The sequence below is a fragment of the Centroberyx gerrardi genome, chromosome 4, assembly GCF_048128805.1.
Source record: "Centroberyx gerrardi isolate f3 chromosome 4, fCenGer3.hap1.cur.20231027, whole genome shotgun sequence".
Classification (NCBI taxonomy): Eukaryota; Metazoa; Chordata; class Actinopteri; order Beryciformes; family Berycidae; genus Centroberyx; species Centroberyx gerrardi.
Window position 1 is genome coordinate 21,719,520 of NC_136000.1, and position 24,564 is coordinate 21,744,083.

A 24,564-nucleotide genomic window follows, 5' to 3' on the forward strand; every position below is an offset into this window, starting at 1 on the left:
TTTGTCCATTGGGCTCTTTCTCTTCTTTCTGCAGGCACCATGGATCTCCCAGCGCCTGCTCCAGTGGTAGCCCTCCTCCACTGACCTCTCCTCCTCCTGCTCCTCTTCCTCCTCCTCCTTTCCTGCTCCCTCTCTCCACTCATCCACCCCTCTTGCTCCGCACCCCCCTCCCTTGCTACCCTCCGTCCGTGACCCAGGGTGACCTCGCCGCGACCCCTCGACGTCATGGCAGGGGAGAAAGGGCCGAGCAAGCGGAGCGCCATGGACATCAAGCGCCTGGCGGGGCTCATCCAGAGGGGAACGGGCCGCTTGCTGGTGATTGACAGCAGGACGTTCTCAGAGTACAACGCGTCCCACGTGCAAGGTGCGGTCAACGTCTGCTGCTCCAAGCTGGTGAAGAGGCGACTGCAGCAGGACAAGGTGTCTGTCACCGAGCTGCTGCAGCCCAACGGCAAGGTCAAGGTACGTTAACGTCTCGGCAAACCTGACGGCTCATGGTTTTTGGGTAGCAGGATGTGTCAGTGATTAGAGAGACCGCCCTCTAACTGGAAGCCCCCATGTCAGCAAGCACCCGCCCTGCTGAAGTGTAAAGCAATGGTGTACTGTAGCTGAGCCTGACCTCTGACCTCTCTGGAGGGGGCAAAAGAAAAGATAATTTCCATATAGGGATCAATTTAGTATCACAATATTATTCTCACATCCAAACTCAGATTAACTCTGATTTTGGTGTTTGTTGTTGATTTGTAGATGGATGGAAAGTTGGCAAGGTCAAGTTGGGTTAAAGGCTCAGCAAGATTCCTGGTTTTCACATCAAAACTCTCAACTCCAGCTTTATGGGTGAATTGTTTACAAAGTTACAGTAATGCTTTATGAGTAAATTCCATCACCCACGGACCAACCCATTCCAAAACAGATGATGTGGGTTTAAAAATGCATGGGTTTGGGATATACAAGGTTTTCATCTGACATACAGAAAGGAAAACCTGGTGACCCCTCTTGCAAATGAGGGTGAGGAATGAAAAGTTGCGTTTGTACAGGGACAAGTCAGCATAATGTTGTTTGTCTCTGCATACAGAAGTAGCACAATCAGCAAGGGACTGCAAAACATGAATAAAGCGGAGACTGCTGTCAAAAAAAAAAGTATCCTGTCGAGGAATTCTTTGCATTCTGTCCAAACGGACATAGACCCACAGGAAGTAAGTAGGTCTACAGATCAGGGGTCAGGGTTAAAGTTTAAAGATAAGGTAGTATAGCAACACTACATGTGATGCAAGTCTTCTACATTAATCATTGATCTAATAGATGCTGCTGACTTTTGGGTGAGCAGGTTGGAGTAGTGAGTAGGGACTTTCTTTTTCCTACGGGGATGAATAAAGTATCACATTATGATCATTATTATTATTATTATTATTACAGTATATGTGAGGATCAGAGCATTGCCAGCAGCCTGAGCTGTGTTCCAGCGCGGTTCCAGTTTGGGCCTCTCTGAGCCAGCCCAGGCCTGCACCAGATCAGTGGGCGCTATATTTGGCGGGCAGGCGGGCGAGCCGGTGGGCGTACTGCAGGTTTATTGCTTATCAGTGGCCCTGAAATCGGATCCTCCCGTTTTCCATGACTTCTGCTCTGAATATGACAGCCTTTTTTCCATGGCCTGTCCACCCGTGGCATGCTAACTCCTGTATTTTTAGTCGCTGTGTGAAACTGAAGGAACTCTGAGAGGGGAAACCTAAGCACAGGGGGGGGGGGGAGTGTGTGTTGTGTGTGGGTTGTGTTTTGTGTGCACATGTGTTTTCTGTGTGTGCGTGCATCACCCAACCGTTCTAACACGATGGGACAAACCCTCACAACAACAAAGATGTGGAAATGGGCAATGAAATTCCTCTTCCCAGCAGCACTCAAGTCCTGATTGTGTTATTTTGAGGTATATCCTTAACGTTAAACTACACTGCACCCAACACAATAAGAACAGTCATTCTGTTGTTATTCACCGAGGTCGATGACACATACCAGGATGATGAAAAAAAAATGTCTTAGGTGTGACACACTGGGTTCGAATGGTAGTTCATATAATGAGGTTGGGTGTTTTTTTTGTGGTTGTGTTTTTCACTTCCTGGTTGGTAGGAGCAGGTCGGACCGTTTGACCTGTCACGAATGTGTGTGTGTCTACTTATGGGAGTGATTTATCACCTGCTCCCATTTTATGCCCCTGCAGATATCAATCTTAAAGTTGTAGGTGACTCTTTCCATCTGGTACAAGGGTAGAGAACTTTAATCACCCAAAGCACCCTGCCCACCAAATGGCAAATAATTATAGATTATTGCTGTAGATTATTGCTCCGCTGCTCCTGGTGGATTAGAGTTAACGCCTGTAGGTTACTGACACTTTCCACATGGTCAGATGGTAAAATGTAGGAGAACTGTGGATTATTGTTACCTTCTAAAGCCAAGTGACCTTTATTTGAGCTAATAGCGTCTGCGTAATTGGTACATTGGCTGAGAGTCCCCATGCGCCTGCTGTTTCTCACTGACTCTCTCCATTATACCAATTACTTTTAATTCAGCTTTATTGGATGGGCTTCTGGCAGTCAAGCTCACATGCCTTTCTTCTCGCCCAAGCCTTCACCACGATTAACTGGACAAGGATCTTGTGTAACACCTCCTATATTAGTGCGTTGGCTAATATCTGCCAGACTGAGCTACACATACCTGGGAGCGGATACAAAAGCCTTTGTTGAGTCCGAAGGCAAGTCTAGCAGCGGTTCCCATACAATTAGAAGCCTCACAGGAGATCTTGAATCAGAGCCTGACATGTGACTCCTCCTTGCCGAAAGCGCCGGCTTGGCTTGAATAAGGGTTTTAGTTTAGGGTCATTGATATTCTGTGACCTGCTGCTGCTGTCTGTGGATTTATACAGAAATACAGTGCAGCATCAATAGAGCTCATGTCCGAGCTGGAGACAAAGGTCCGTAGCTCTGAAGGTAGAGAGTTTTAGGATCTAGCCTGACTTTGAATTTTATTTGATGTCATACGTCAGTGGCTTGTGAGATGCAGCTGAGAAGCAAGTATGCGTCTGGGTCTATGTTGGGTCTGTTGGGTCTGTTTCTCTGTGAAACTCGGTGGTTGTCAGGTCTCACACTGTGGCACCCTATAGAGCCCATCGTCCTCCTGTGTTCTCTCTCTCTTTCATTCTGTCTCTTCTCACACAATATCCTGCTTTATCTCCCTCTGTCTGTCTGTCTGTCTGTCTGTCTGTCTGTCTGCCCCCAGCCTCCCACCACCAACCCGTTCCTTCACCATCCCCATCATTCACTCCTTTTCCTCTCCTCTTTCTCTCCCTATCTTGTGTTGCCCCATGGCTGGCTTGTTGTTATTATCCACTCCTCACCCCACCCCCCAGTAAAGAGGATAATGCTTGCGATTAATGCTAGGCTGGATAAAGCTGGAACTAGCCGGGTGAGAGAGGAGGGCCGGGCGGCCCCAGACTCTTTTGTTATTGGCTAAGCATGACATCATCCCCTTTGTGTGGCCACTGGCAGGCCGCGGGCTGGGCACGTGCAGACCGGCTGTGTGGTGTTAAAGCCGGCTCCCAGCTACCCCCTCCACACACACACACACACACACACACACACACACACACCCCTCCATCCTCTCTACCCCCCACAGAGCTCTTAGCATCGCCAGGAGCCGCCTCAGCCAGCCAAGACAGCAAAGGACACCATTGTGGCTCTTTGTTGGGGAAGTGAATGTAGGAAGCGAGAGAGCGGCACTGAGGGTATTCATGGGTGGGCTGCTGCCTCTGCCTCACATCCCATTGAGTACTAATAGCCTGCATCCCCCAAGGCGCTACACTCACCCTCTTTCATACAAGCCACCATCGCTTCAGTTGATGGAGCTGAATGGACATCCATGACCAGCACAGCGGCAATCAAAATGGTGTCCTCTTTCCTCTCTCCTTCACATCCCATCCTTTCATAACCGCCGTCCACTTGACAGCACGGGCTCTCTGGTAATGTAGGTCAGAGTTGGATACAGTAGGCTAGGTGCCGGTGGACCTCTGCTGGGAGTGGGATGGCACGGGCTTAGCAGGCAGTGGGGCTTCCTAGTGCCTTTTGCGGCAGGCCGCAGGGCAGGCGGGTGGTTTCTTGGCTTAAGCCTGGCTAATCCCTGCTGCTATGCCGAGCGTAGGAGGCAGCCAGGCAGGCAGGCAGGCAGGCAGGCAGGCAGGCAGGCAGGCCTGACAGATGGACCAGAGGTTATCACTACCAGCAGCCAGACTGGGGACGCACCTTTCCTATATGGAGGCACGGAGGCCAGGTCTTTCTGAATGGGACCGAGAGTACTAGGGAGGGAACAGATGTGGTCTAGTCACGCTGACTGTCAGGCAGGCAGGTAGACAGGCCCACATTACTCTCACAGCGAGCTGCCACAGGCTGGAATGTGGTTAAACTTCAATGTTTATTACCACAAATACGTTTCTGGCAAGGAGACAATAATGTCATTATTGTCTCATAAATGTTTCTCACGTTTTTGCTAGTTGGGGATGATGATTTATCCAAGAAAAGTTCACTAAGATTAAATTTATATTAAATCAATAACATTGATTCTTTGATTTATTCGTAGTAGCTTTGTTATGTGAGGGTTGAGTAGCGCTTAGACATTTAATTGTTTGTACTGTTGCTCACATCAAAGTCCTACGCCCATAATTACTTTGTCCAAGTATGCGTTCAAGTGTTGTGATATCAGCACATTAGTCATGATAATAAACACTAGCCTGATGATGTTTCTCTGGTTTAATGGCCACATTGCAGTGAAGGGAGGCAGGCGATGGGTCTGTGATCTTGTCTGTGATCTTAATTGGTTGGTTTGGCTGAAAGCCATGCTACCTAGCTGTGGGGGGAGAGACTGCACGTGACCAGCTAATCCATTCACGCAATGAGGAAGATCTCCATCAGTTCGACTGATGACACACCATATGCTGTGTCCATCCTCCTTGTGAAGGGCGCTGGTATTTGACCAGTATGGTACATCATGGGAAATTGGGTGATTTTTGAACAACTGTTTATGGGAGTGTGTAAAAGTAAACAAATTAGAAATGCTTTTGTCTGTCATCTACTTGTCAGACTCAGGGCAAAGATAACATCAATATTTGGTCACATCCTTGGAAAATACCATAGAGAGCAACTTTTGGTAATTGTATTGTTCTGGATACAAAGGTTTCCAGTAACTGCTGTATGTCAAAATGAAGGACAACACATAAGCGTTTCATGTGTCATCAGCCTTGACAGTTGTGTGACTGTTTGGGAACTTACGTGATGACTCACTGAATGGATTGTTTTCCGGATTACCCAGAAGGCAAACTCAGGGAATTTTTATGTTTCATTCACATTTTTTCCTTTTGCCAAGTTCAAGCTAACATATTGTTGCTGGAGGTGGTTTTCTACAGAGCCGGATGTGTCATGTGTTTGCTGTGATGAGATCACGGCATGAATCATTGTTTGTTTTAAGGAGCCTACTGTTTGACATGGACACACACTCGAACTAGAACTAGGCTATATGCGGTGCACATACAGTACTGCACACTAAAGCAGGGATATCTGAGGAAAAATATATGTTTCACTGATCCACAAGATCGAGAGAGACAGAAAGACGGGCGGAATGATTCAGAGATATGACTTGTTGATATGAAACAGGGCTTTGATTATATAACAAGTGAGGAGGATGACATGGTATAACTGGAACTTCAGCATGCATGTGCACTTTTTAGTGTGTGTATGTGTGAAATTGCATGCTTGTGTGCATGTGCGTACAAGTATAACTTTATTTGAATGTGTGAATGCGTAACCTATGTGGGGCCTGGTGTGAGTGTGTGTGTATGTGTCTGTATGTGTGTGTGTGTGTGCTCATAAGGATTCATGTGTGTCGGGGCAAAGGTCCTCTGTGACATTCATGGTGCGAGGGTGTGACCAGATCAGGTGACCAAGTCACTCAAATGACCAGCGATGACCTCACGCTGCACATGCACACAGGCATCAGGGACTTTCACCACCCTGTCCTCGCCTTTCGGTGCCACATCTCACATCCTTGTCTGAAACACACACACACACACTTGCTGTACTTGTGAGGACTTTCTATTGATTACATTCATTCCCTTACCCCTAAACCTAATCTTAATCCTCACCACTACATGCCAAACCTTAACCCACCCTAATACTAATTCTAAATTTAACCCTAAACCCAAGTCCTAACCCTAAACTATGATGTTCCTCATCTTTCTATTCTTGTGAGGATATTTGGTCCTCATAAGGATACAAGAACAAGAACTCTCTCACACATAGACACCTCCACAAACATATACGGAAGTGGCAGCTGCCAGTGCCAATCAATGACATCATCTGGCCCTGTGCTGGTATCTTTATAGAGGGGAGCGGTGTATATCGCACCCTGTGTGTTGGACTCAAGCTGACAGATCAACTGCCAACAGAATCCACTGCCTGTTGCAGCAGGTCCTCTATCTGAATGTAATGTACTGTATGTTCTGTACAGTATGTAATGGTAATGTGCTGTATGTGTGTGTGTGCTTTGTAGCAGCTCCACAGAGCCAGGGAGTGCCCATCCAAAATAAGTCAATAAATGAAACCAGTGCGACCACACCGCACCAAACCCTTTTCTGAGGTGTTGGAGCGCTTGCTGACCAATACTCTATAACTTCCCAGTCTGCATATTGGCAATGGCAGAGCCCATCAGCTCTCAATATGTCAGTTGTTTCTTACTAATAATAACACCATGCACAGCAAGCTTTGTCAGTATGTAATGCCTTGATGACTCATCCCCTGAGTGTTTTTACATGAATTTAATCAACAGATCAATCCATTATACCTTATAAGAAAACCTCATTCAACTAAATATATCTTTATTCAGCAAAATGTCAAGGTAATTAAACTAAAGTAATCAGTGCAATCAAGTACATTCAACTAATTATGGCAAGTAAGTGGATCAGTTTGAAACTTGCTGCATGAGTTAAATGAACGTGTGTACATTTGATGAACATGTATCTTGTGCACTCAAATTAATCAAAACGAGGGAGCGAGGTCTATCCCAGTACCATCTCGTGCCCTTGATATAGTAAATCCTCACCTCGAAATCTATATTTTATTCTCCTGCAGCCTCTCCCGGGCTCCGCACAGCTCTGCATTTGCAGCCCGAGCTTAAAAAAACGCTGTTAGCTGAAGAGAGCGCATACTGCAGGACTTGTTTTCCCTGCTGCTGAGGCAGTGGGACATCCCAGAGAGGACGGAGAGAGGACCCGGACAGCATTTCAGGAATCCAGGGCCATTTTTAGACCGTTTCTGCTGATGTTGTGTCACAGCCCAGTTCACACACAAACACACATGCTGTCCCGCTCGCCGCTGACCTTGTCTCTGGTCAGTAGCGGTGCCGAGGTCAGGGGAAACCATGTTTCACTTTCTTACACAGGCTGTTATGATAGGCCAGGGCTAGGTTTCCGCAATTCCTCAGATATTGCTTGTTGCCAAACTACCCATCATCTATGTTTTATGCTGCATGTGTGTGTGTGTGTGTGTGTGTATGTGTGTGTGTGTGTGTGTGTGTGTGTGTGTGTGTGTGTGCGCGGACTGTCCCTACAGAGGAGTGTTGACAGGAAGGCCAAGACTCGCAGCCTTGTGTCCGACCTTGTTCTCCCACTCCTTTCATATTTTATAACACAGGATCACTTAGAAATGTGCAGAGACTTCTAACTCTCTCTCCCTCTTTCTCCTTTCCCACCATCCTAGCTCTCTCTATTTCTCTCCTAAATTCTCCGATAAACATTCATTAACACACACGCACACCCTCCCCTCTTTCGTCCCTTCTCTCTCACTCTCTCACTTTCTTTCCCTCTCCGTCACTCTCTTGCTTCCTCTCTCTCCCTCTCTCCCTCCCTCCCTCCCTCTCCCTCTGCAGATGAGAGGAGGAAGAGAGCCTCTAGCCCTGTGACCGCTCCTTGTTTACGTCCTTCTGCGATGCCAGCCTTCAGATCCTTCACAGAGAGCGAGGGTGCAGCAGGCTATTAGCATTCGGCCTGCCAGTGCCACCTTCTGTCCTTCTCAACGCTCCTCTCCTCCCTCTTATCCCCTCTCCTTATCTCCGATTCTCCTTCTGCCTCAGCTTTCTGCTCCATCGCCTCCACTCCCCCCTTTTCCTCTCTCCCGTTTTCTCTACTTCTTCCATCTCTCTCTCCATAACTCCTCCTTTTCCCTCCCCGCCTCCCACTGGCATTCCTTGTTTACCTGCAGTGTGCATGCGTCAGAGAGCGAGACAGAGCCAGTACAGTAGTAGTTGCAGTGCTGTATTGCTGCAGAGGGATGAGGGCTACCGTACTACTGCTGCAGTCTGACAGCCAGCCCCACACTCCCCCAGGTCGTTGACCTCTAACAGTGCAGCAAACACTATGCATATCACATACTGAGCAGGAGCTGTAGCTCTGTCCTGTCACCCATGCACAACCCCATGCAGAATACAAAGCGTACCTGGTGTCTCACTGTCCGTCACAGTACACACTGAATGGAAGCTGTAACTGGTACTGTACTATCATGCATACGCTTCACATACTAAATATAGTGGCTACTACTTGTCCTGTCCGCAGGGAGCATTTTTAGAAGGGATGAAGGGGAGGTGTAATTTCATCCTGCCAGCTGAAATTATTCAATGCATCCACCATGTTTACTATAGATTTGATGAAAAATGTGGACGAAAACCAAGAATTTATCCGTCCCTCAATTCAGTTCTGTTCAGTCGATTTTAAATTTGTATCTCTTTTGCTGACAAAAACGCACATACAGTGAGTCAATACATCTATACATTGGGGGAAAAATGCTTATCAGTGCAGAATACAGTGTTTAGAGGCTACATCATAACGTGCAAATGAAGCAATCCAGTTGCAATGAATCACTCAATGCTTGTCCATCCTTGACAGCATGTAAAAGACTGATGAACAATTCTATTTTTACTGTAGCACTAGTTTGTTTTAATTCCCCCCTTGAAGTGAAACCTTTTGTGCCAGTCAGCTGACGGACAAGGTTCAGTGTGCTGTACAGTTGTGTGTGTGTGTGTGTGTGTGTGTGTGTGTGTGTGTGTGTGCGTGTGTGTGTCTGCTCTGTATAGGTATGTACAGTTAGAGGTTTGTAATCCTCAGGCATTGATGTCAGGCTCCCGAATTAGATCTGATCCTATTAGGATTATTAGCCTCCATTATCCAAGGTTGGAGGAAGAAGGGAGTAGGGGAGATTTAGAAAAGGGGGGAAAGGTGAAGATGAGAGGGTGAGAAGGAAGGACATACGGTATAAGTATGAGTGCAGTGAGATATGAACTGGTAAAGAATACTGGAAGGTGGTAGGACTAGCAACCTCTACATGAGGATAAAGGATAGTATTTTATTCCTCACTATCTCTCTCTCTCATATGCATACACAATCACTCACAATAAATTTTACATTCACTGCATTGCAACACTGCATTGCACCTCATAGTTGTGTTGCACTCCTCTCTCTGTCTTTCTCTCACACATACACACATAGTATGTACACACACACACACACACACACACACCGGCATCAGGTTGGTTCACTCTACCGCCTCGTCCTGTTTCAGCTGATTGTATCACTTGATATTTTGTATGTAAACTCATACTGGGCTGGATGGTATCTCAGCTCAGCTCTGTTTCTGTCAAACAATAATGCAAATGTTGAACTGTCAAACCGGTTGTTGGTAATTTTCAGGTGTGTGGTAGAAATATCTTGAAGATGAGAGTTGCACACGGTAGGAAAGAGTTGGAAAGAGTTTGAGACTCGAAGAGTTGGACTTGTGGTTTAAGTTGTTTGAATTAATGATTGATGCTACAGAGTTTCTGCCAAAGTTTTTTTTCTACAAAGTTTCCTTGCTTGAATGTTAATGTTGGTGTTGGATGCAGGCAGGTGGGGAGAGACAGGCAGAGATAGGCTGGGGTTTACTAGACCAGAGTTTCTCCTAACCAGGCTTCAGAGACTGACCTTGTCCTGTCTTAAGTCACCTGCATGACTGCCTGCCAAGCCGCTCTGCTACAGCTGCTCTGTAAGCAGAAACATAATCAGACGCTGTACACACTGTCCCCCTCCCCAACACACAGACACATGCGACATATAGAGCACACTGCATAAGGGACACTGTAGCTGTCTATACTATGAGCTATCATCGCCAGCTTGCCTTTCAGCATACAGAAGGCAAAGGAGGGGCGGGCGGTGCTCTCGGAGCAAGTGCAGTTTTGCCCAGAAGCTATAGATGCTATTCAAAGATGCATTTAGATGAGAAAGGAGGGTGGTATGCTGATGTAAACAAAGAGATGAAATGGATTAAAGAACATCAGGTTCTCCTCTCTTTTCTCCCTTTGCCCCGTCACTTCCTTCCCCTTTGCCGTGTCTCCTCTTGTCCCCCACCTCTCCATCTTTTCCTTCAGTGTCTCCTCCACCATCTGCCCCTTTTCTTCTGCCTCCGTTTTTGTGTTCCTTTCATCCTGCTTCTCCTCCACCCTTTCCTCCTCTTTATTGTTCTGTTGCGTCTCTCTCCCATCTCGTCTCTCCCTCTGTTTCATCCACCTCTCTTTCTCGTCCCCACTACTCCACTACCCCCCCCTCCACCCTCCACCCTCCCCCTGCCGCTCGCCCCCCATCCTTCCTTCCTTCCTCCTCCCTCTCTCCTCTCCTGTCCAGTGGTGGTTCAATGATGCAGTGATTCATAGCTGCAGTAGGCGCTGCCTGACGGTCATGTGACCAAAGCCTGCCTGACAACATGGGGAACAACACAGCCTGGCTGGCGTGTGCAGGCGCATGCACGCGCTCACGCTCTCTCACGCTAACATACACAACACACACACACACACAATATACACTTTTGTCACACTCGCGCATGCTCATATCCTCTTTCTCACAAACACACTCTGACAAGGCATAAACGGCATCACACTGACGCATTGATGAATGCCCACACCCGAAGTAATATAGCTGGCTTTTATGATTTTACTGATAGTGTTTCCCATCACAACAAACCACCCTCTCGACAGTTAATAACAAAACAGTAAATAACAAAACATTGCAAAATTCAGGCGTAATCCATTATTCGTAATCTTAAACTTATCTTGATAACTTGCTCCAGAATCACCTATGCTGTATCATGCTTAGTGTTGCATTCATTGGCATCAGTGCAGCCATTGTTTATTGTCATAATTCCTGGCAGCCAATATATTTGTTAATTTTCTCTTCCTTGTTGCTGTTTCCTGGTGTATCTCAGGGGCAGCACCATGTTCTGGTGGTGACATCATCTCAGGATCAGAGGCTCGCAGGTTTGATCCCTGTGACATTCACAATGTATTGTAGCAAGGCACTGAACCCCCCCCTACCCAGCCAAGGACCGACCCCTCTGATGAAGTTACATATGTGTGTATGTCTCAACTGGATGTTCAGAGATGCGACAATTTCTCAGTTATGTTGTGCAATATGCAAAATAACTCTCCCTTCCTTGTTGTTATTGGATGCTCCCATTTCTTTCTATTGTGATAATGATAACTAACCCGACTGTCTTCCTTGTCGTGTGTGCAGGTGGAGCTGGGCAGGAAGCAGGAAGTGGTGGTGTACGACCAGAGTTCCAAAGAGGCGGGGCATCTGTCCAAAGACGGCTTCGTGCACATTCTCATGGGGAAGCTGGAAGGCACCTTCCACCGAGTCTCTTTGCTCACTGGTACGCACACTCATGGCCTGTGTGTGTGTGTGTGTGTGTGTGTGTGTTAGAGATGTGGAGCATGTGAGAATGGATGGGATGGTAGGCATGGTGTTTTTGTTTGTATGAACACAAGTTGCTATCCGTGATCCAGAGTCTATTTTTAATTAGATGTGTCCCAGTGTTTCTCTATGCATTATCGTCCCCCTGCTGCCCGCTGAACAGGTGCAGCTCGCTCTCAGCCCTCCGCCGGTGATTTGAGTGTAGCTGTGTGTCATGGCGCCGTTTGGTCAGCAGATGTCACTGACGAGCATTACCCCGCAGCAAGCGTTCATCTTTTTCAATCACATTAGACTACTTGTATCCCCCATTCCTGAATTGTGGTAACACTAATCAGACTGCCGACCATCTGGCATCAGGTTCACCAGTATATGTGGAGATAGGGAAGAGAGGAGGAAGTGTCAAAGCATGCCGCGTGGCTGCAAAGCCTCGCTGATGACTCTTTGATGTTTAAGCCTCACTGGAGTCTTTCTCTTACCCAACATCGCAGAAATAAAGCTGAAGCTTACGTTCCAATCCTCCAGCCTTATTTACCACAGTTATTATCCTGTCATAGTGGCCACTAAGCACGCTAAGACTTATAATTGAGCCCCAGCGAGACTGTTAATAGCCTCGTTGAGTTAATAACGTCTCGATAGCAGTGACTGCAGCTTTTTGAGGGAGGAGGTAGGTGCACACACACACACACACACACACACATATAACGCAATACACTAACAGAGGCTTAGGAATCCGTCCCAAATGTGTCAGCGCAGAAAGGAAAGTGTAATCTGCCTCAGTCAGGATTGGAAATGAGACGGCAGAGGCATGCTGCTCGGGCAAATCTCTGCTCGCTCTCCTCCCTGCATCCCTTCTTATTCTTCTCCTCCTCTCGCTTCTCTCTCCCTCTACTGGGAGATTAGCACTTTTCCATGAGTCATTCATAGATGCCGAGGATTGCCTCAAAGCACCCAGGCTCCACAATTAGTCACAGTCACAGAGATGTACTGAGCACATGCTTGTGCTGGGCACACCCGCACATATACATGCACACAAGCACGCACACACGCACACTCACACACACACAACACACACACACACAATCACAACCATGTCCAATATCACACACACTTTCTCTTTCTCTCTGAAAGCCAGGATTTTCCATTACAGCTTTTTTGATCAGGCATCATACCCTTCTTAATGAAAGACCCCTTGTCAGCGATTCCCTTCTCTTCCTCTTTATCAGTCTCCTCAGCTCACTCCACGGTTCTTCAGGGAAAAAAAGAGGAGTCACACTTCTTCCATTTCTGTCCCCTCTTTTCTGCTGTTTCCACGACAACAGTGGCAGAGAATATTCCCCAGAAGGAGTCAGCCAATGACAGTGGTTGTTGTTTGGGTGGTTGTATTATTGGGGTCAGTGGAGTTAGCAGCCAGTGTCTGTGCATACTTGATGTGTGTGCGTGTGTGTGTGTGCGTGTGCGTGTGCGTGTGCGCCTGTGCATGTGCGCCTGTGCGTGTGTATGTAGGCAGATGGAGGGCTTTGCGTGTGCACTCCTGCGTGTTTACATGCATGCATTCGTGCCTGCATGCATTCATGCATGATGAAATTATGTGAATGAGTGCTGCAGTATCTGCATGTGTGTGTGAAATGATAGCTAGTGAGCTGCAGAGTTTTCATGGGAATGTAAGACAGAGACGACATGAGAGAGAGAAGAGGAAAAGATGGGTGGGGAATGTTCGAGGCTTTAGAACAGTGTTTCTCAGTGGGGTCTTGAGGGGGTTCCAGAGGGTCCCAGCAAAATGAAGCATAGTATATTTTCACTTTAATTTAATTAACTAGAAATTAGAAAATGACTGTCCTAACCATAGATTCTTCTTCTTGGCACTATTAACTGCCCTCGTACACTGATAGTTATTCAATTCAATACTAAATCAATAACAACAAAAATCTCCTCATATGGGCCCCTGGGACTAAATCTTATCAAATGGGGGTCCATGGCCTAATTTGTGTCTATCTTGGGGTCCATAACATGAAAAAAGTTGAGAACCCCTGCTTTAGAGCATGCATAGGTATGAGAGACAGCTAGTGTGTGTGTGCGTGTGTCAGACAGAGGGAGTGTGTGAGCAAGGTGCCAGATCCCCCGCTGTTAGGTGGGCAACACCGGACGGTTGGCAGCAGGGAGACGGAAGTACCAAGCTGGCTCAGAGGTCAAAGGTCATGCTGTGCCATCTTGGCCATCTGATGTTTTGTCACACGCCAGCCACTGTTTCGTACCTCACATTCCTCTGTCTCTCACTCCAGTGCACCAGGCTAGTGTTACATACATAAGTAGGAATAAGTTTCCTTCTTTCTTTCTTGCTTTCTTTCTTTCTCCTTCCCTGCCCTTCCTGGTTTTATTCGGCTTCACCCTCCCTCTCACTCACCATGCATGCTTCAATATTAGAAGTAGTTTGAAATTGTTAATAGAAACCCTCCTCTCCTTTCTCCTCCCCTCATCCCTGCCCTCCTTCTCTCCTCCCTCCCTCTCTCTCTCTCTCCCACCTCTCCCTCTGCCCCTCTACTGAACTGCTGATTTATGATGCTATTAATTCTGGCAGTGACTTCATATCTGACTGACGACTTGTTTTCAGCCTCACGTACACAGACCACACACACACACACACACACACACACACACGCACTGCACACACTTGCCAGTAGCATCGCTCCAAACCAAGCGAGGTGTACTGCGGGTGGGAGTGGAATGAGGGAGGCTCAGAGAGAGAAATGAGACGAATCCATAAATGGGATGGACAGCGTGTATAAAAGAATAATTACCAAGCTTGGTCTTGCTGTCTGGGGGAGAAGGGATTTTCTGCCTAAACTGTTATGTATGCGCAGGCTTGCTGAAGGGAGAGATTAGAACACACATACACACACATATTCAAAGTTGCTTGCAGTGATATTTATTTATTTTTTGCACTGCCGAGTACAGCTAATTTCTGACATTTCCAGGTTAAACCAATCGCTGACTGCAGCTTGCTGTAAATTCACATGCAGGAAAGATGAGAGACTGAGAGACTTGAATGACATGTTGCATAACGTAACCGCGTGTATTATGGGAACTTATTGATCTAAAACCAATCAGTGACTCTTCTTCGGTTTCTCCCCATTCACCAAACAATCAATAACTCTAACTCAAAAAAAGCACACCACTTCCTATGCACAGATGATGTCATAGAGGAAGCCGTGTCCCTATAGAGCCGTTTGTTTTTGTGAATGAGATGACTAATCCGGGTAGCGAAAGACTCTTACCCTGTTTTGGAGTTTGAAATATATGTTCACACAGGATGTGGCGGTGGCAGTGGTGGCAGTTGGAAAGCGCGCGTGTGTGTGTGTGTGTGTGTACGTCAGCGCATGTGCGTGTGTACGCGCGTATGTTTGCGTTATTACTTCATCGACTGTGCGAAAGTGTTTGTGAGAAACGTATCCCTCTGAGGACAGCCGTATTTTTACCACAGCGATGATCTCACTGAGCTGGAGCTGAGGCTGATGCGTCTTGCCTTTTTCAGAGCTCTGCCTTCGTGTTTTTTTGTGTGTGTGTGTGTGTGTGTGTACAGAGGGGAGAACATCAGTTGGAGCCAGCTGTGTCCCCAGTGGGGCTGAAGTTTGCGTGTTTCCCACCAATCTGCAGCACAGAGTCCAACCAAAGACAACACTGCCTGCTAGTGTGGAGCTAGGTGGTATGCTAGCTGATGCCAAGTGCGTAGCCGTATCATGCGTCGCATCAGCTGTGATGTAGCCCTGCCAGGGTGAAACGTTTCGATTCTGGCATCTGAGCCTGCCTCGCTGGTCTAGTGTCGGGATAAGAAGCCAGACAGACAGAATAGAAAAGAGAATAATCAAACAGGGAGAAGGCAGACAGAGAAGAAAGTGTGGCATGCTCAGTAGATGAAAAAAGAAAGAGAGGTGGATCATGGTTTAGAGAGGAAGGGAGGTGGTCATAAAAATAGCATTGCATTTTATTTATAGCACACATTTCATTAAATCTCAAAGGACTAAAGGAAAAAGACAATAACTCTGGATGACAAAAGAACAAAAAAAAAAAAAAGAGAGAGAAATTGAAGAAGAATATAAAAGGGGCTGACTTCCAGGAAACAGAGAGAGGTAGATCAGGGAAGAGGCAACGAGAGCGGTAGAGAGACGGGGACGCAGGTTTGCAGGTGTGCACTTCATGCATCCGATGCGTGTGCGCTTTACAGATGTGCGGTGACTGCTCCTAATCTTTCCTAGCACCATCTGCCAGTGTTTTTCTCAGGATTACTAAAGCGACGCACCACTGGGTCAGAGAGAGACAGAGAGAGAGAGAGAGAGAGAGAGAAGAGGGACACAAGGAAATAGACGGAGATGAGAGATGAAGGCACGTGCCGGATGTGTCTAAATGCCCTACATTGGCGAGGTTTGCAGTGGGACGAGCCAGAGTTGTGTTCATGAAATCACGGCGCTCGACTCGACTGACTTTACTTGACACAATTATCATTAATCATAATTGTTTGGCCGTGATCACCAGATCCATTACTCTCTTATTTGTATATCTTTCTTGCACCTCTCTGCAGCTAAATACCTCAATTCTAAAATGTAATGCAGTTTTGTGTGGTGAGCTAATTCCTAGATCTGTGCATAGGTTCAGCTCTAACCTCCACCTGGAGCGTAGCAGCTAAACAGGCTTGGCGGGACTCGGTTTGAACAAGGTAGCTTGCTATCCCAGAGTCCCACGCTGTCAGCCTGCCAGCCCAACACAAAAACACACAGGAGGAGACGAGGCGATGACACAGTGATGAGAGGCATTAAGAGATGAAAGACTTCTCTCTTTCATTTTCTTTCTCTCTCTCTCTCTCCCTCTCTCTCTTTCTCTCATTCTTTCACTCACTCGCTCTCTCTGTTTCACACACACACACACAGACACACACATACACACACACACACATACACAGAAGCTGCAGTGTACCCCAGGGCTTTGATGAGATCAGGTTAGGGTGTGACTGCACACAGACAGAGGTACAAAGGTCAATCCAGTTATGTGTCATTCTTCTGCGCTGTTATACAACGGGGCGGCGGCCCCTGTGTGTGTGTGTATGTGTGTATGTGTCTGTGCGTGTGTGCATGCATGAGTGTGTGCATGTGCATGTGCATGTGTGCATCAGAGAGAAGCTGAAGAGGTGAGGTAATCGTGGGAGGCCGAATCTCACAATGCAGCCGTTCACAGAGACATTCCAGTGAGCTACATAAGGAGGTCTGTTTGTGTGTTTTTGTGTGTGTGTGCGCGCGCACGTGTGTGTGTGTGTCCTCACGCACGTTTGCATGAATATGTGCATATGAAGTAGTGTGTGCACGCGTATGAGACTGTTTGCGTGCATTTGTGAGAAAAAGAAAAAGACAAAACACAAGGAGGAGAGCTATTGAGGAGATGAGGTAATACACCTCATTTCATCCTGAATGCGTGTCTGTGTTTGTGTGTGTGTGTGTGTGTGTGTATGGGTCCATTCACCTCCAATGTGTGCGTGCAAGTGTGTCTCCATTCGTGTCCATTCATGTGTGTGTACGTGTCAGCGTGCGCATGTGTCCGTCCGAGTGTGTGTGTGTGGTCGAAGACGTCATCCAGTGAGACGGGCCGTTAAGCTGACCTGTGTTGTGTTCTCCAGCACAGAAAGACTTTCTTTATGGTTTCTTCTCCTGCTGGAGCCCAGGAGGAAGTCTCCATATCCTCCTAACCAGCCTGAGGGGAGCAGCCCAGCCAGGATCGCAGCCATAACAAACACACACACACGTATGCACACACGCAGAGTAGTTAAAGTGCAGGTCTGTGCAGTTCAGTTGGGAACGTATCATACAACTGGAATACTTGAGTAATTGCTTTGGGGTGAAATCAAAGGCTTGAGCTACCTCCATGCTGTAATGTTCATTTACACCACAACAGATAGTGTGACTCGCTTGGCTGGAGAACCTTTTCCTGATTTTCACTGCCATAGCTTAGGCTATACTCTCATAAAGCAGCAGAAAGTTTTGTGTGTGTGTTCTTCGAAGAGTAACTTGATATGGACAGCCTCATGTGAAGGATGAGCTCATTTGTTTTGATTGGCCTTTGCGGCGCCTCCAGCTGTCTTTTGATTGGCCACAGCACAGGTCACGGAGTCACAGGGGTCGCGCTTATACTGTGGCTGCATGCCTGAGGTGCGGGCTCTCCCCTCCTCCATCCTCCATCCTTCATCTCTCCCTTTCCCCCCCCCCCCCCCCCGTCCTTCATCCCCCACGCCTCTCCATCTTAACCTCCTAACCTGCCCTTTCTGCACCTCCTTCTCTTCCTCTGCCTCCCTCTCTCCCCCTCTCTCTCTCTCTCTATCTGACCCCTCTCCATTACGCCGTGGGGAGCTCCGGCAGATCAATGATTTCATTGAGAAGGAGCCAGCGGTGCCATTAGGAGGTGAGCTCACCTTCCCCGGGGAGATCTGCCACATTATTCTCAATGACCTCGCCTTCCTCCCCCTCTCTCTCCATCCCCTCCTTCCATCCCTCCTCCTCTCTTCCTCCCGCTACCTTCCATCCTCCCTCCCGCCTTCCCTTTCCCTTTCCCTTCCCCCTCCCTCACCCTCCACCTGGCCTCCCTCTGCCTCCTCTCCCCCCGTTTCTCCCCCTCTTTCCCCTCCTCCTCCTCCCTCTCTCCTCGCCTCTGTTTCACGGTGCTGAGAACAGAGCGCTATTTTTAGGCCCAGACTCCTGCGGTCGTCACATCTGGCGCCAGTGGCCTCGGTGCTCTCACCCTGGCCCGTACATACACAAACACACACACTCGCACACACACACACACACACACACGCACACACCGGCCCCACCCCAGTCAGCGTCAAGGGAGCAGAAAGGTCAGAAGAAAATGGCCTACAAGAATATCAATGACATCACCTCTCTCCTCTGAAAGTGTTACAGAGTGAGAGGAGCCTCGGAGTTGCGCGGTGACACAATGCACTATTTTCTGCAAACACTCACTCTGCAGGTATGTAATGAGACGCCTTTTTCACACTCACACCTTGATGGGGTGTCGTGCAAACGCTTAACTCATACAAACACTCGAGCACGCACAAACGCATCCAGACAAGCGAAAGCATGCATACGCACACATGAATGCAGTCGCTCAAACACACACACACACACATGCACAGACACACGCACACACACGGTAACAGGGCCCAGAGGAGGTCTGTTGAGTTGAGTTTTATGTAACAATGTTCTGTTTCTGCCAGTGTTCTCACCCCCCCTCTGTCTCATTGGCCTCACATGATGAGCTTGATGTCATTTTCCCCTTTTTTCCCCTGAAAACCGGAGAACAAAAACAGGCCAGCGGGGGTTTGCGTGTGTGTATGTGTGTGTGCGTGTGTGCGTGTCTGTCTGTGTCTGTCTATGTCTGTGTGTGTGTGTGTGTGTGTGTGTGTGTGTGTGTGTTTATGTGTGCTGCTGCCAAATGTTTCCACCATGACGTGATCTCACTGCTCTGCTTGCCTCCTCCTCTTCTTCCCCTCTCTTGCTCTTCCCCTTCTCCTCCATCACTTACAGTCTCATGCTGGCTTGAAGGGGCCACACACACACACACACACATGCACACACACACACACACACACATATATACACAGTGAAATACAATCATAAGTATATACTCTAGCATGCAAAGGGGAAAGAATGGCATTTTCTTACAAGCGCATGTATAGGAAAGACATGCACAGAAACCCCCAATGGCACGGAGAAAGGCTACAGCTCAAGACATTAATTCATACTGATGCAAAAGCACATACATGACCTTTATATGATGAGCTGAAGTGTGCTTAGAAGCAAAATGACATCCATTTCTGCTATTTTGTTTTGGAGACTTAAGATATGTTTCAGAAAAGGTGGATTCTATGTGGGAAAGTTTATAGTTTAGGAGCAATGGCAACATTTCTGTTTGTTTAGGAATCTGTTTATTATACAGAAATTTTAAAATGATGTATCAGTGTGTCTTGTGAACCATATGGGCTGGGAACCTAGAGGTGACACTGAAATAAAATAAATTAGAGACAATTAAGCACAGATCTTAGATTCTCTGATGCACGATACCCTTTGCTCTCTGCCCTTAAGACGCAGTTTCCCTGCTTCACAAGTAGATCTTGTGGAGAAGTCCTGTGGGACAGCACTTGTACCACAGTGCCCTAAATACTTCAGCCATAGTTGTTTGAACTGCTTTGTGTATACAATCCGCTCACAGCGCATACCTTCTGGCTCCTGGTGCATTTGAAGTCTATCTAGAGGCATTTGGAACATCCCAACCCAACCCTGTAATGCATTCATAGAGCATGAAACAAAAATAGTTTGTTTAAACTGTTTCCTAGGCAGTGTCAACACATCAGGTCAACAGGAGCTGAAGTTGAGCAGCGAGCTAACCCGGGCCAGTTTCCCCTCGCTACGCCCCCATCAGCACCTCATAACTGTTAAACCTCTCCGCCCGCTCCGGGCCAAGCGCTCGGCAGCTCGGTAGCTGCACCGCCAGTTTACCGCCGCAGCATTTACACTGATGACTCTGACACACATGTGGAGTGGAAATTTCCAGAGGCAGAATGAGGCTAAAGGAGTAGCTAACAATTAGGCTAGTTTATCCTACCCGGTCCTGGCCCGCATCCACTAGATTCCATTCATGCTCGGCCTGCCCACCGCCGCTCCTGTCATGGCGTCACTCCATGGAACAATGGTGGATTCCTGTTTACCACCGTGCCTGTCTTTGATGCACTTTATCTTTGGCATGCCGCAGCGCCACTTCCTTGTTTACCTATGCGGTTGCCATGTTGTTTTTCAGTCGTTTTAATCAGATTTGGACTGCACCTCGACCATGCGGATGAGGTTTTATCTCCTGGCAGCCCTTAGTGGAGTATTACTGTATGAGAACGGCTATTTTCATTTCTAGTTTGCTAATTAATTTCCAAAAAAAGACGGGGTATTTTCTTTTCCGAGATCATTGGCAGAGGAGCAGAATAGCTGCCTATATCGGGAGAGAGTGTTTAAATTCTCAGCGGTTTGACGCGTTTCCTGGTATGCGGAACGGACTTGTAACGGAGGTCTTATTACGGTAAATACATGCTGACCACACACAAACTTTGGGCTGACCCTCCGGGGCCGCTGCCGCTTCCTGATAAAGGCGGGAGATTTTCCATCGCCGCGGCAACAGGCTAAATTTGGAGTTCCAGTCAAGCCCAAGGCCCCAGATTGAGGAATGCTGCTGTTTGTCATCATTCCTTTTTCCTCCTGATTTCCCTCCCCCTCTTCCTCCTCCTCCTCCTCCACCTCCTCCTCCTCCTCTTCCTCCACTGCTTCCATACACACACACACACACGCTCACAGAGTCACACACACATGAACACACAAGCACATACACACTCGTACATAGATTAAGGCAGCCTTGGATGCCACAAAGAATTCACTTCCCTCCTCTTGTGTAACCATTTCCTGTTTCAGATATGTCAAAGTGACATCAGGGCTCCCCAGGGTGGGAGAGGGAGATGCCTAGGGAACTGTGTGTGTATATAAATGTGTGTGCGTGTGCATATTTGTATCACGAGTGTGTGTACTCACCGACAATGTTATTTCATAGACAAGAAAGTCAGAAGTCCTGTGATTAGCATTGGAGATAGTGTGAAAGCCTCACGAAAGCGGCCTGCAGGCTCGGCCGTGTCGGGGCGCATACAGAGACAGCTTGCCCAGTTCCTCTCCGCATCGCGTCATTCTCTCTCTATTGTTCTCCCGGAGCTGGCCTAATGATGTCACCGCTCCGTTGTGGATGTGACACACACACACACACACACAGAGATACACACACAGTCTCTAGGGCCCGCCGTGGCAGGAAAGCACACCCTGACCGCGGGTGCTGAGATAGCCGCTGTCCCCATGTCCTGTACGCCCAAATACAGTCTCCAGGGTGTAAAGCCTTGCTTCTGTTACATGGCTGTGTGTGAGAGGGCACACAGCTGACGGGGCGGGTGGTTAAAAGTTTACTTGAGTGGTGTGTTTGCTGTGTTTTTCATATTCAGATTTTTTTTTTTAACTCTCCAAACTCCTTGCATGTTGTACATTGCATAAAATACATCCAGTATCCCCTCTGTGTAAGTTCTGCTATGTATTTGACAGAATTTAACTACTAACCATATTTTAATTAATTCCTAACTAGTACAGGAATGTGATTATCTCACTGGAACACAAGCAGAAATATTATATTTCCATATCTGTTTGGAACAGAATGATTGCAAAATCGTTCTGTCCTCAAGTGCTGGTATGTGGTTTTTTTTTAAAAAACAAGTGGAGAATCACATTTTTTACATATTTCACGCCTTGGACTATGGTGTGAGTCATGCTGAGTGTACTGATGAGATAACGGGAGTTCTGTAGAAGAGTATTGGGAGGAGTTAGGAGAGACTAAGACGCTGATCATACCACACAGCGACAGGCACAGACAGACACTCATATCCTGGATAGACTGTAGAGAACGCACCGGTACAGTCTGGCCTGTCTGGGCTAATTGGGGGAAAGGTAGACAAGACACTGGTAGAGAGAGACATGGAGGAGTGTCTCTCTGTGTGTGTGTGTGTGTGTGTGTGTGTGTGTGTGTGTGTGTGTGTAGTGAATGCTAACCAACAGAGGACCAGATGGAGTGGCCTCCAGCACTCTTGTGAGGACAGTGAGTCTGTCAGCCTGCCTGCTGCGCTGATAGGAGCTAATTAACACTGAACTGATCTGAGACCTGCCTGTCAGTCTGCCTGTAGCACCGATACAAGCTCATTAAAACTGAACTGATCCGCTGTCAGACCCCCTCTCTGTCAGAGCAGCACAGTCATTACACTGTTACCATGTCGCGAGTGCGTGTGTGTCAGACTCTCCTACATGATTTGCCTATAGGATGAGAGAGAGGGAGGGAAGAAGAGAGGGAGGGAGGGAGGGGAGAGGTGTTTTCCAGTGTTATTGCTTTGGGTGCTGCAAGGGAACCCAGTGCATCCCGCCTCAGAACATTAGCATTTAGAATGAAATAACCATCCGTTATGCTCAAGTGAACCTCTGTAGACAAACTCACCTCTGGGGAAATCAGACGAACCCGAGGTGTTCTCCTCACACACACACACACACTGAGCCCTTTTCATTCCTGCAGACACATGCATGGTTCCTGCACATATTTAGCCCTTATTCTCTCTCTCTCACACACACGCATACACAAACACACATGCACCACTCATGTATATTCAGCCTCAGAAAACAGCCGTGAGCTGTCTCACTCTCAGCTAAAATTAACACTCACTCAATACACTCACACGTAAGTACTGAGTGAATACACTGGCTTTGTATGCATGCAAACATACTGTAAGCGCATGCCTGTGGTGGCCTGCATTTCATATTGAGGCTTAACAGCCCCCTCCCCATGTAACATCCCCTCTACACACACACCCACACACACACACAAGTGCATACACACCATTGAACATCTCCTACTGGGATTTTTAAGTAGTTCATCTGGGTTATGAGGGCCCGTCTGGTCCTGAACGCCCCCCTTGGTGTGTTTGATAGCTTACCCTCCTCTTTCTTCTGTGTGTGTGTGTGTGTCTGTGTGTGTGTGTGTGTGTGTAAACTAATGTCTGCCAGTGAGACAGATTTACTTGTGCAGTAGCCCAGGGCGCTGAGCTCCTCCGGGGGGCTAAGTTGTTTGGAGGGCAGGGGGTCTGCTGCATGATTGATGCAGGCAAGGCACCCTCCAGGCTGCACAGATAGAGATGAAACCACCCTACACACAAACGCACACTCGCAACACACATACACACACACAACCAAGTAGTGCATCAGCGCTCTCTTAATCGCATCACACCCTCCTCCCGCCCGCTCTCCTCCTCTAAGAAGCACCTCTCTCCCTCTCCCTCCATCATCCTCTCAGTTTTCCCTCATCTTCACCTCCTCACCCTCTGTTCTGTTCGACGCCATCGTCTGTCAGAAAAACAAGGGTGCAAGGGGAGTGCTGTTAAAGATAGGTGGGAAGGCACATAGATTAGGAGCACACACACACATACACACACACTTAGATAGCATACCACTAGTGTCCCCTGGCGAGATTACCAGACCATCTCGGCTCACATCTCCCCAAGGATTCGATCTCTCCCTCTCCCTTCCAGCACCCCCCCCATCTCCCCTCTGCCCCCCCCCCCCCTCCTCCTCTCCAGCACCTCCCCCACCCCTCAATCACCCCATCCCTCCATCCCCAATCTCTCTCTCTCCCCTGGTGACTACCTCACCCTCTAGGCATGGCAGCTGTGTTCTCCTGTAGGCATTACATCACTGCAAGAGCAGCCCTGTTACTGATCCCCTGACAACCAGCACTATCAACACACACACACACACACACACACACACATGCACAAACACAGATGCACCCACGCATCCACATAAACAGACACACACACTTGTGTACAGGCACATATGCTTGTGTTTACACATACTGAAGCAAATAACTGTCCATGCTATTCCTAACCCTAAGCAATGTCCTCTCTGTCTTCCTCTCACCTTGCGCCATTCATCCCCCTTCACACATGGTTGCAAGACACACACACACACACACACACACACACACACACACACGGGTGCACACACACACACACGTACACACGCATAAGTTAACACACACATGCACAGTCTTCATCACCCTAACCTGCCCTATCCGGAGGATGACGTCTCTTTCCCCTGATATCCTGACAGATG

General features: G+C 47.8%; 1 protein-coding gene across 1 annotated transcript in view; it reads left to right on the forward strand.

Moving 5' to 3' along the window:
* Window positions 1-58: 58 nt before the first annotated feature.
* dusp8a (dual specificity phosphatase 8a) overlaps window positions 59-24,564 on the forward strand; it is a 38,432-nt gene continuing 13,926 nt past the window's right edge. The window contains exons 1-2 of the mRNA XM_071895130.2: window positions 59-462; window positions 11,624-11,762. Coding sequence (XP_071751231.1) covers window positions 226-462; window positions 11,624-11,762 — 376 coding nt within the window. The 5' untranslated portion in view covers window positions 59-225. The remainder of the gene's footprint in view (window positions 463-11,623; window positions 11,763-24,564) is intronic.